The sequence below is a fragment of the Sus scrofa genome, chromosome 10 (assembly GCF_054392235.1).
Source record: "Sus scrofa isolate SSC_HxYL_T2T_F1_AM1 chromosome 10, Sscrofa_HxYL_maternal_Yorkshire_Landrace_v2.0, whole genome shotgun sequence".
In the NCBI taxonomy this organism is placed as follows: domain Eukaryota; kingdom Metazoa; phylum Chordata; class Mammalia; order Artiodactyla; family Suidae; genus Sus; species Sus scrofa.
The window spans coordinates 28028091-28041091 of NC_139392.1; the positions used below are offsets into that span (position 1 = coordinate 28028091).

At 49.8% G+C, this 13001-nt stretch overlaps 1 protein-coding gene across 9 annotated transcripts in view; it reads right to left on the reverse strand.

The window, feature by feature from the left end:
- Positions 1–4694: 4694 nt before the first annotated feature.
- Positions 4695–13001, reverse strand: part of LOC110255649 (uncharacterized) — a 130384-nt gene continuing 122077 nt past the window's right edge. For all 9 annotated transcript variants that reach the window (XM_084979486.1, XM_084979484.1, XM_084979481.1 and 6 more), the window contains 3 exons: positions 10925–10975; positions 10518–10565; positions 4695–5402 (listed from right to left, as the gene is read on the reverse strand). In XM_084979486.1, the coding sequence (XP_084835612.1) occupies positions 5383–5402; positions 10518–10565; positions 10925–10975 (119 nt within the window). In that variant the 3' untranslated portion in view covers positions 4695–5382. The remainder of the gene's footprint in view (positions 5403–10517; positions 10566–10924; positions 10976–13001) is intronic.

Here is a 13001-nt window from a genome sequence, read left to right on the forward strand (position 1 = left end):
TATTCTGTCTTCCAAGTCACTAATTTCTCTGCATCATTCATTCTGCTTTTTAGTGCCTTTAGCTCAGTTTGCATCTCTGCACATGAATTTTCTAGTTTTTCATGGCTCCTTCTTATATTTTCTAGTTCCTTTCTAAAGGAATCTGCATTACTATTCATATCCTCTCTTAATTCCTTGATCAGCATTAATTCCTTCAGTATTTTCACTATCTCCCTTTTGAACTCAATGTCTGTCAGACTTCAGAGGTCTGTTTCATTGTTGACTTCTTTAGGTGAATTCCTCTTTTCCTTTAACTGGGATTGGTTTCTGAGCGTCTTCATCTTGCTTATGTTTTTCTTTGTCTGTGAGTTTAGGGAAGCCAAACTGTAGTCTTGCAAGGCTACTTCTATGTATTCTTTTTTTGTGGGGGGGAGGGTGGCTATTTTTGGTGTGCGAGTTTGAATAGTTTCTGTCTCTTTCTTTGGTGTGAGCAGACTGTTATTTCCAGGACACTCAGTGTGTTTTCAGGGAGAAGGAGGAAGTGGGTAGGGCCAGCAGTCAGTGCCTGGTCATTGGGTTCAAAACAGCAGCAAGGACCTGCAGGAATGTGGTACAGGCTACTCATAGTTGCAGGGTCCGAGTAAGTGGTAATGAGCTCTAGGCAGATCTACGAGGAGTCCAGAGCATTTGGCAGTAGCAGCAGCAGTGTTCAATTGCAATGCCCTCCTCTGAGGTGATTGGAACCACAGGTGAGGTGGTGCTTGTTCAGGGACCCCTAGTGGGAGCGGGCCATGACTGCCTCTGGAGTCAGAGATAACTGTGGTGGTTTGCCCCCACCACATGCAGACCATACAAGAAGCACCCTGTTCTGCCTATCCCCCACAGGAGGTGCTGCGCCAGCTGCTCCTAGTTGTAGGGTCTTGGGAAGGGACAGATGACCATCTCTGGGTGCTGCCCAGAGCATTTGGCAATGGCAGCTGCAGGGCAGGTGTGTTCCCAGGGGAGTGAGAGCAAAAGTGTATGGTGCTTGGGTGCAGTGCCCTCTTCTTTTTGCCAACCCCTGAGGTGACTGCAGGTGGAGCCCACTCACATGTCCCCAGTGGTGGCAGGCCATGCTTCTCTCTGGCCTCTGAGGCAACCGCTGAGGCCTGTCCCTGCTGCCTGTAGATGGTGCAAGAGGCACCACACAGCACTCAGCCCCCTGATGCTCTTAGGCCACACAAGAGGTGCCTGACCACTGGCAGCCTGCAGAAGAAGTGCCCAGTCTCCCTTCGAGGAGCAAGAGGCTTCTCACCGCCTGCTGGGAACCTGCACAGAGCCACCTGGTCCTCTGAGCCTGGGGCATGGGCAGCTCTGGTGCCTGGAGCTTCCTTTGGGTCCACCCATGCCCCTCCCTTCCCCAGCAATGGTGCCTGGCCTCTCGTGTGGGTTGGCCCTTCTCCTGGATTCCCTCTGCCCTGGCATTCCTCTCCTCAGCCTGTGCTGCACAGCTGCTTAGCCCATCAGGCTGTCCCCACATGCCAGCCTCAGTCCTCTCCCCAGGACTCCCCTCTGGAGCCAGAGTCTCAGCACCCAGCCCCTGTCTGCGCATCTCTGGCTGGGGTGTCCCGGCCAGTGGTTCAGATGCAGCTCTCACTCTGCTTTGCCTTCCTCAGTCCAGCTGCTGTGCTTTTCGTGGTGACTTTGAGATTCCTCCATCTCAGCTTATCTCTCTGTCAGTTAGCTGCCTTCCCAGGAGGTGGGATCCTTTTCTCCTTCAGAGCTCCCTCTCAGGAATGCTAGTCCCGCCCTGATTCCTTTACCCTCTCTTTTTGTCTTTGGTTCTTCCCAGTTCTCTCAAGAGTTGCCCTTTTTGGAGGTTTAGGTTCCTCTGCCAGCAGGCAGTGGATGTTCTGTGCGAGTCATTGTACGTGCAGATGTGTTTTTCTGATGTGTTTGTGGGAGAGGGTGAGCGTGTCCTCTTATGCTTCTGCTGTCTTGCTCCAACACTGGATCCTTAACCCTCTGTGATGGAACATGCCTCCCAGGGGTCCCAAGGCGCCACCGATCCCTTTGCACCCCAGTGTGAACTCCTTGTTCTTTTGGATGCAGTGGTGAATAGGGTTGTTTTCGTTCTTTTCCTGATGGTTCAGTATGAATGTTTAGAAATGCAGTGCCAGGAGTTCCCATCGTGTTTCAGCAGAAATGAATCTGACTAGCACCCATGAGGACAAAGGTTTGATCCCTGGCTTCACTCAGTGGGTTAAGGATCCCATGTTGCCATGAGCTGTGGTGTCAGTCACAGACTCGGCTCGGATCCTGCATTGCTGTGGCTCTGGTGTAGGCTGGCAGCTACAGCTCCAATTAGACCCCTAACTTGGGAACCTCCACATGCCAAGGATACTGCCCTAAAAAGACACACACAAAAAAAGGCAAGGCTCACAGATTTCAGCGAGTGGGGTGGTTTCGAGTGGGGAGAGAGCCCTGGGAGACCTTGAGATAGGCTTATCCCCACCTGCAGTGCTTCTCAGTGTACTGAGAGGGAGAGGGTTAAGGAAGTCATGCTGGCAAATGCCCCAAGGCCAGTGGGGACAGGGGGTCTGTATTAGGAAACAGTAGGAAAAGTGGAGCATTGGTCTCAGAGCACATGGCCGCCAGATGGTGCCAGACACCAGCAGAGTCCCTCTGCAGCTCCCTGGCTGTGCCTTCAGGCTCAGAGATGGGGTTGGAGACAGGTGGGTTGAACCTCATGGAAGTGCCCAGGGCCTTGCACCTGGGTACATGCAGCCTCTGATACTCTGGCCCTCTTTGCCTCAACTCAGAGAGGGGACATAGTTCCCCTTTCACACCTGTGGTTCCATTCCTGTCTGGTTGGGCAGCCCAGTGCCTAGAGAGTTGGACAGGCTATCAGGGGGCTCTGAGGGCCCTTTGATGACTTGGAGGCAGCATTCTTGGTCCAGATGTACCTGGCTTGAATCCTGGAGGTGCAGCTTCCTAGAATCAGGCTGGCATGGAATTTGGCTTCTGGTCATGAGCACAGTGTGTCCATGTGGTGGTATTTTGGGGGCAGGCTGTGCTCATCCCTGTGCCCTTTCTCTCCAGAGAGCTCCACACTCGCCTTCTTCCTTCTCCGTCTGAGCCTCTTCCTCCTCTGTGGCACCCTCGTTAGAAGGAAGCTACCTGAATCCAGGTCATGTGGATACAAGCTGGGTGGTCCTTGATTTGTCTGGATCTCAGGTCTGAAGGGTGCTGATGACTCAAAGCCTGCTCACTTGATTTAAAAAGAGGGGTTGCTGATTCAGGGCATAGGGTGGTGTCGGGTTGGGTGAGAGGCCCAGCCAACTTTGCAACTGGTATTCATTTTGGGGCACTGAGAGGAGCAGGTAACTCACGCTGGCAGGTGCCCAAGGCCAGTGCAGACCAAGGTTCTGCTGTGGGAGGCGGAGGGAACTCTGCACGTCCAGTCTCTGTTGATCTTGGAGCCTGGGGGTCTATCACTGTACTTCGCACCTTATTGGCGTTTCCTTTCCCTTTGGCCAACAGCTCTTCTTTTAGCTCTCAGCCATGCTTCCTGGCTTGCCCTGACTGCATTAGAGCAGTCCATGCTAGGAGTATCCTGCTGATAGCTGTCTGGTTCCCAGAACATGAAAGGCAGGTGTCTTGGTTCCCTTCTTGGGGCTCTTCAAGCAGCATGGTTGGAAGCACATCTTTTTGGATGGACTGCATCCCCTTCAGATGCTGGGTTAGTGTCTGTGGAAATCTGGGGGAGAACCTGACCTGATCGGCCCAGCAGGGACCCCAGGAGCTGCAGGCCCCTCAACCCCTCTGCCAACTTCAGAATGGCTTCCCCAGGGGAGATGCTTCACCAGGACGAAAAACACCTTGAGATAGCTCAGACTTGTGACAGCTTTGGTCACTAGGGGTGACTTGAGCCCGATGCTAAGGCCACTATGTCAACTGCCTCTCTTCCCTCTCTTTCTCTCTGAATTTTTGGTGTCTTTCTCTCACTCTTGTTTCCACTTTCTCCCCATTTTATGCTCAGCCCTCTCTCTCTCTCCCTGTCTTCCTTTTGGTCTCTGTCTCCTCTGTTTTTGTTGCTGGTGGACGGTGGAAAAAGCCTCCTCTTTTTGTGGTCGCCCAGTAGAAGCACTGGAGCATGGGGGTAGGTGGGGTTGGGGCCGGGATGTGCATTACAACCTGGGGAAGTGTGCAAAGTCTGTTCCCAGGGGTGAACCCAGTTTGGCCATCCCACGTCCTATCTGAATGACCAGGACTCAGCTTCCCACTAGGAGCATCTTTAGACACTCCGGAAAGCCAGGAAGCCCAGGAGAGCCCGAGGGGTTTGAGAAGCCAAGGCAAAGACAGCTGGTCTTTCCCTCTCTTTCTTTGTTGTTTCAGGTGCAACCCTGATCATGCAGAACCCAGAGTCCTACAAGGCAGGGAGAGCAGAGCACGACGATGCGTGGACAATGGAAAGGTGTGACAACGCATTCTGGGGAGGGGAAAAGTGTTAACCTTGGGATTCACTCTCAGATTTTGGAATAGAGAAAATACTCTTGCCACCCAATTCTGCAGCACCACATCTTCCTTCTGTGGACAAAGAAATGTTTCTCTTGGCCTTTGCCGAAAAATCTGCACATTCATGCCTTCTCTCATGTTTCCTATCTCTGCCTTCCATACTTGGGTATGCCATTCTTTATCCTCCCAAGGGATCCATTAACAAAAAACACACTTGCTTTGCAATCAAAGTGTACTTTATTAAAATTACTTTTACAGTTTTTATCTGTGTCTCATTCGGTGTCACTCTACATGTTTTAAAAATACCAACTCCAGGCATGGGATATAAAGAAACATGTCAGAGACATGAGGAGGGAAAAGGTGAGATATGGATGTTCCAGCAGCCAGGGTCTGGGCATGCAAGGCTCGGCCAACCATGTCATCCTGAAAGAGGGAGCGTGACAGAGTTCCCATGGTCAAAGGTACAAACCGACATGAGGCCACAGAATCCTTGGAAAGAAACTGGCTTGAGGGCAGTTGGTCAGGACTAAATCCACAGTCCCCTTCTTCAGTCAGGACTGATGCGGGTGACAGGACAGGGGGTGGACACTAGGGTGACTGCCTGACTCCAGTGCATTAAGTTCTACCTCTGCTTAAGGGGGCTTTCCTATACCTGTGTTTATTTTATCGAAAACTAGTTTTAAAAAAAGCAAATGGATAGGTAACAATTATTTAATACACAATCTTACATTCTACCAAAATCTTATATACCAAGTAGTAAACATGTATCAGAACTTAATACTAAATCTAGACAATAAAGAACTAAGCTTATACTAAAGTTGGCTCGTAATAGATGAAGAGTGAGGTCAATCTTGTATCCTGGTCAAGATGGAAACTTTTGGACTCTTCCAGTCCCAGGCTGAGGCTTCAAGGTGTCCCAGAGGAGTCTGCAACACAAACACAGGGATGCCATCACCGAGGAGGTGCAGAGTCAGATGGAAGGAGGGCTCCCCTGGGTGGATGTGTGGGTCCGTCAGGCTCCTCAGGGCCTGGAACTCCCCAGGGCTCAGATCCCCGTGGCACTGCCGTCTATGCTGTGCTTAGCTGAGGAGGTTTTCTGTTAGCAAAGAGGGAATACAATCGTCCTCCAGGAGCGAGTTCCCTGTGCATTGGGCTGGGCAGCCTTCAAGGGACTGATCCCTGCACAGTGAAACAGATGCAGCGGAAAGGGGAGGCTCCAGGAGACAAGGATGTAGTCCCTCCCAGTGGGGCCCTGGGAGGAGCAGGACATCTGATAACCCAAGGGAAGGGGTAACCAGCCCCTGCAGCCCATGCTTTATACCACTAACCATGAGACCTGCGTGGCAGAAATGGACAGAGGCCTGAAGACCTCCTTTTACCCTGAGAATGCTTTCTACCTCCTGGCCATTCTCGCTTGTGCTTTTCAAGGGGGGGGGGGGAAGAAGTGGAGAAATTAGTCTTCCTGTATTCAGACTATACTACAAAGCTACAGTCATTCAACTCTATGATCCTGGCGAAAAAGCAGCAACACTGATCAGTCAGAAAGCCCAGAAATAAACCCAAGCACCAAGGGTCAACTGCTCTATGGCAAAGGAGGCAAGAACATACACTGGAGGAAAGACATTGTCTTCCATCAGTAGTGCTGGGAAAACCGGACAGGTACCTGTCAAAAGTGCAGTGAGAACATTCACTAACACCATACACAGAAATAAACTCCAAATGGCTGGGCGACCTCCATGTAAGGCCAGATACTAGAAAACCCCTAGAGAACAACAGGCAGAATGCTCTTGGACATAAATCGCATCAAGATCTTGTTTGATATGCCTCCTAGAATAATGACAATAAAAACACAACTAAATCAGTAGGAACTAATTAAGCTCAAAAGCGTTTGCACAGCAAAGGAGACCTTTTTTTAAAAAAGAAAAACTCCACAGAATGGGAGAGAATATTTGTTTTTTTTTTTTTATTTTCCCACTGTACAGCAAGGGGGTCAGGTTATCCTTACATATATACATTGCAATTACAGTTTTTCCCCCACCCTTTCTTCTGTTGCAACATGAGTATCTAGACATAGTTCTCAATGCTATTCAGCAGGATCTCCTTGTAAATCTATTCTAGGAGAGAATATTTGTACATGATTCACCCACCAATGGCTTTACCTTCAAAATAGAGAAACAACACATACAACTCATCCACCACCACAAAAACCAAACAACTCAATGCAAAAAGAGCCGGAAGACCTAAAGAGACATTTCTCCAGATGAGGCTTAGGGATGGCCAATAGGCACATGAAGAGATGCTCAACCTTGCTTGGTACGAGGGGACTACACATCAAAACTGCAGCGAGGGACCACCCCACACCTGTTAGAATGGCCGTCATTAAGTTGATAGATAACAAATGCTGGAGGGGGTGTGGAGAAAGGGGAACCCTCCTACACTGTTGGTGGCAGTGGAAATCAGTGTGACCACTCTGGAAAAGAGTATGGGGGTTCCTCAGAAAACTCACTACAGTACTACCCTATATGATCCAGCGATCCCACACCTGGGCATCTACCCAGACAAAACTTTCACTCAAAAAGACACATGCTCCTGTGGAGTTCCCATCGTGGCTCAGTGGTTAACGAATCCAACTAGGAAACATGAGGTTGCGGGTTCAATCCCTGGCCTTGCTCAGTGGGTTAAGGATCCGGCGTTGCCATGAGCTGTGGTGTAGTTTGCAGACACAGCTCGGATCCTGCATTGCTGTGGCTGTGGTGTAGGCCAGCAGCTCCAGCTCCGATTTGACCCCTAGCCTGGGAACCTCCATATTCCACGGGAGCGGCCCAAGAAATGGTAAAAACACAAAAAAATGAAAAACAAAAAAAAACCCAAACCCCCCTCAAAAAACACATGCCCCTGTATGTTCATGGCACAATTCACAAGAGCCAAGGCATGGGAGCAATCTAAATGTCCACCAACAGATGGATGGATGAAGACGATGGGGTACACATATACAATGTCGTACCACTCAGCTGTGTACAAGAAAGAAACAATGCCACTGGCAGCAACAGCGATGCCACTAAAGTTATCATGGTATGTGGCACAAGTCAGAAAGACAATGACAAATACCACATGACATCACTTCCATGCAGAAGCCAAGATAGCGCACAAAGGAACATATCTCCAGAACAGAAACAGACTCACAGATCTAGAGGACAGACGTGTGGGGAGCCAAGGGGGAGGGGAGAGGAAGTGGGATGGACTGGGAATTTGGGGTTGGTCGATGCAAACGCTTACATTTAGGATGGATAAGCAATGAGGCCCTACGCTGTAGCACAGGGAACTGTATTCAGTCTCTTTGGAGAGAACACAATGGAACATAAGAAGAGAAAAATAATGTATAAATAGGTGTGACTGGGTCCCTTTGCTGTACAGCAGAAATAGGTACAAAAATACCTCACTTCTTCAAAAAATACTTCATGTATATATAGGAGTCACACTCAGCCATAAGAAAGAATGAAGCCATGCAATTTGCAGCAACATGGACAGACCTAGAGATTATCATACTACGTGAAGTAAGTTAGACAAAGATGAAAGTTCTAACACTTCTATGCTGAATCTGAAACATGACTACAATCCAGCTTTTTTACAAAACTGAAACAACGCACAGACATGGGAAGCAAACTTCCATTAGCAAAGGGGAAAGGGAAAGGAAGGGAAGGGATCAATTGGGAGTGTGAGATTAATAGAGAAGCAACAAGGATTCACTGTGTAGCACATGGAACTCTATGCAATATCTTCTCATAACCTGTAAAGAAAAAGAATTTGAAGCTGTACACCTGAAACTAACACAATACAGTAAATAATCTATAGCAAAAGAAATTCAATAAATATTTTTCAGTATTAAGAGTTTCAAAAAATCATGAAGATGTGGTAGTAGAAATATAAATTTATCTTTTTATTCTATTGCTGCATGAAAAGTATATAGAAGAAAGGTATTCTCTTTTTCTTTTTTCAGCCACACCTGCAGCATATGGACGTTCATGGGCTAGGGGTCAGGGACAAGCTGCCTCTGCAGGCCTAAAACAGATGCCACAAGGTGGGATTTGAATCGCCTTTGCAATGTATGCCACAGCTTGCAGCAATGCCAGATTCTTCAACTGACTGAGCGAGGCCAGGGATTGAACCTGCATCTTCATGGACACCATGTCCTGTTTTTAACCCACTGAGCCACAGCAGGAACTCTGAGAAGACAATGCTTTTGAAAGTGTACTAAAACAAGTTACATTCATGTTATTAGATGACACAGTGAAAAGTCACTGAAAGGAATACAACAAATTTGAATCCTAGCCTTTCACTTTTCCCAAGAGAACACAGAACTGAATTGCCTCAGGGGTTGCTGCATTTGAACTTGTCATCTATGTCAAAGAATTTACAGAAGTTCCAACCTCAGTTTGAGAATGGGTGGCATGGGATGGCCCAGGCCATCCCTGGGCCTTACAGAGACTGAGGGAAGACCCAGACCCTGGAAATTCCCACTCAGGTTGGGATCCTGCCATGTCTTCTGTGTGATGCCAGGAGCACTAAGCATCCACAAGGATGCAGGGCTGGGCCAGGTGAGCCACTCTTCGTACATGAGCACTGAGGGATAGATGCCTTCATCTTGATTGTTTTCTGGAGCCCCGACATGAGGGAGGCCTTAGAGAGGCTGACACAAACTCAGAGGGAAAGGACCCTGTGTCACTTCTCTCAGGCTGAGATTGGTTCAGTACAGACCCGATGTGAATGCTCACCACCTGCCTCCATTTGGCCTGAGCCTCGGGGACCTGGGAGGGAGGAGACCAGGGCCAGGCTAGGAAGGGACACAGGGTCAACATGACTGGGATTTGGGGATCAGGGGATAGCAGTCTGATGGGAAGAGGGGGATCCAACAGGAGCTGTGACCACCTGGTCCTGCTGCCAGAGGCTCTGTCTGGGACATGGTCAATCCCAGGAGATGAGGTCACACGGCCAGGAGAGAAAGGGTCTGAAGCAAGGCCAGCAGCTCCTTCACACAGTCCCCCAAATTCCTGCTGGCCAGGGGTGGTCTCTTTGGGCAGCTGGACATGGACCTCTCCCAGAGGGGAGGAGAGTCATGACAGCAGCCTGGGGTCAGCTGTGCAGGTGGACAGGACTCAAGGGTACTGGATCCTATGCAGCAACCCCAGATGACTTCTCCTTTATTTTATTTTATACTATTTTTGTCTTTTTCTTTATTCTAGGGCAACTCTGACAGGATATGGAGGTTCCCAGGCTAGGGACAAAATGGGAGCTGCAGCTGCCAGTCGAAACCACAGCCACGAAATACAGGATGCAAGCTGTATCTGCGACAAACACCATAGCTCACAAAAATGCTGGATATTTAAGACACCGAGTGAGGCAAGGGATCGAACCCGCAATCTCATGGTTCCTAGTTGGATTCCTTAACCACTGGAACTCCAAGTATGCCTCCTTTAACTCATCCAACTCTGCGAACATCCCTTCCCTCAGGACACACCGTGAAGACACAATAGGACAGGGAGGCCAGAAATCCCAAACATGCAGAGCCAGAGAGCTGCCTTCTCACCCACCACCTGACACTCACTCGACCAACTTGGTCTCCAGGGTCAAGGTGCCACCACTTCAGGTGCCACCACTTCAGGTCCCTCAAGGCCAATAAAGGAAACCAAGTCAACAGCTCTTGTGCACTGGGCCCTCACGGTGCCAATCACAAAGCAAACTTGCACAACGGGCAGAGACCAAAGCAGGAAGGAGCAGCTTTGGGAGGGAAAATCGATTCTCCCTCTCAAAGAAAAGGAGAGAGGAATACAAACACAGCACAACAAAGACCAGGGACCCAAGTCTTCTTCGTGGTATCCATTTCACAGGGGAAAACACCACAGCAGAGTGCCACTCATTAGGCCACCCACCCACCCACCCGCCAAGTCCTATCCCCCACTTCCTCCCTCTCCCGGCAGCAGGCGGAACCCAGGTGCTCCCAGGAACCCTCTCCCACTGGATCCCAGCTGCGTGCTCTTCCCTACCTGCAGCCTCCTCATCCTGGCGGCTGCTCAGGCTCTCCACCACTGAGTCTGTAGAAACACACCATCAGGGGAATCAAGGAGTTAGAAAGAGTGGCCCTCCCGTTTCTCCGGCTTCCCTGAGGTGACTACGGGTACAGAGCATCACCCTGGTTTTTCCTCCAGGTGCCCAGACCTTCCCTCTGCTCCATGGACTGAGACCCTTCCACACAAGGTGAGCACAGATGCCAACATTCAGGCATCTCATATCTGCTCCCTCTCCTTATTAAAGTAGGCGGTGAACATCTTTACATCAATTTCTTTCTGTTTTTAAGTTTCAGACTCACCTGCCCCACACTCCAAGCAGCAGGCGTCACCCAAGTGTCCCGGGATCCCTCTCCCATTGGCTCCTACCTGAGAGCTGTTCTTACCTGTATCACTTTCATCATGGTTGCTGTCACTCAGACTCTCCATGAAACATACTGCAGAGACACAGACATAAGGAATCAAGGTGTTAGAGCCTGTCCCCCACACGTATCCCCTACTTAGGGTTGTTTGCGGCCACACAGCACCACCCTGGCTTGTCCTCCGTGTGCTCAGAACTTCCCTCTGCTCTACGGCCTCAGAAGCTTCCATAAAACATTGGCCACAGTGGCAAACCTTCAGAGATCGTGGGCTGCTGAGGGATGGAGCCTTACACATCTCCCTTCTACGAGTCCATCTGGAGGCCTCAGCTCCAGGGTGACACACCTGAAATTCCAGCTGCATGGACACACTTGTGTGGTGGCCCCTGGGAGTGAACCATAGGCTGCTTTATTCTGTTCACTGCAAGAGGCAGACCTAACTACTGACTGAACTCAATTAAGCAGAAATGGCTCCTTCTGGCCAGTGGCTGGCACACTGTGGACAGCAGCTCTACAGAAGCACTGAGGAGAAAGGGACCACTGCCCGTGAGGTTCACCTCCAAAACATATATAAAGAAAACTCATACACCTCCACAACAACAACAGCAAAGAAACCACCCAGGAGTTCCCGTCAGGGCACAGCGGAAACGAATCCGACTAGGAACCACGAGCTTGCGGGGTTGATCCCTGGCCTCGCTGAGGGGGTTAAGGATCCAGCGTTGCCGAGAGCTCTGGTGTCGGTCGCAGATACGGGTGGAGAAAAGGCTCCCCCGCCCCAGCATTGCCGATGCGAACGTACACTGGTACAACCACTATGGAAGACACCATGGAGGGTCCTGCGAAAACTGAACACAGCAGGGCATGCGACCTAGCAAGCCGAGCACCCTGGGAAATATCAGGACAAATGTATCCAGGAAAAAGACATATGCCCCTCTATGTTTATGGCAGCACTGTTCACAACAGCCAAGACAGGGAAGCCACCTCATGTCCACAGACAGATGAATGGCTCATGACGATGTGGTCCACATAGCTGATGGAATTCACGACTCAGCCAGAAAATCGAAGAAGAAACCAATGCCACTCAAAACAATAGGGATGGATCGAGAGATTCTCGTGCAAAGTGAAGTACGTGACAAAGAGAAAGACGGATACCACCTGATCTCACTTAGAGGTGGAATCTAAAGCACGGCACAAAGGAACCTGTCCACAGAACCCACGGATGCAGAGAACAGACTTGTGGTTGTGAAGGGCACGGACTGGGAGTTTGGGGGCAGTTGATGCCAACTACGGCATTGAGAATGGAGAGACAACAAGGTCCTCCTGTTGCAGCACACGGAGAACGAGATCCAATCTCCTGTAATCGACCTGATCTCAGACGGCAATAATATCAAAAAAGGAACATACGTTAATGGACACACACGACTGGGGAACGTTGCTCCACAGCAGAGAGTGAAACAACACTGTACCTCCATTAAAATAGAAACAAACAGAAAGGACAGTGTCTAACAATCCACTGAATGGAAAGACAACCTACAGAAGAGGATATTTGTAAATCTTGTATTTGAAACAGGGGCTCATATTTGGAATATATGGGAAACAACTACAAATCAATTGAATCAAAAGGCAAATACCTCAGTTGTAGATGAGTGGAAGCCTGGGAGAGACCCACCGTCCAAGAAGACCACAGAGAGCAGCACACAGAGGGCATGTTTCCCAAAGTCGCCTATCACAATGGAAAGGCAAAGCAAAGGCACCACGAGGTATCACCTCCCACCTGGTAGGACACGGAGTGTTTTCAAACCTGAACAGATGTTTGGGAAGATGTGACTGCCTGGGACTTCTGGACACTGTAGCAGGGAATGTCAACGGGGCCAGCCAGGACGGGAAACACCACGGCAGGACCCTGCAATCCCACTGCTGCATGGACATGTAAAGGAAGATCCATCAGTGTCGGGTAAAGAGACCTGCCATCCCAGGATCACGGCAGCGCCATACACAAGAGCCCAACAGAAACAGAGCCCCAGTGTCCACGGGCACACAGACTGAGAAAGACAACGGGGTGGATACAGACCATAGCAAGGTATTCCGTTGTCACAGAAGAAGG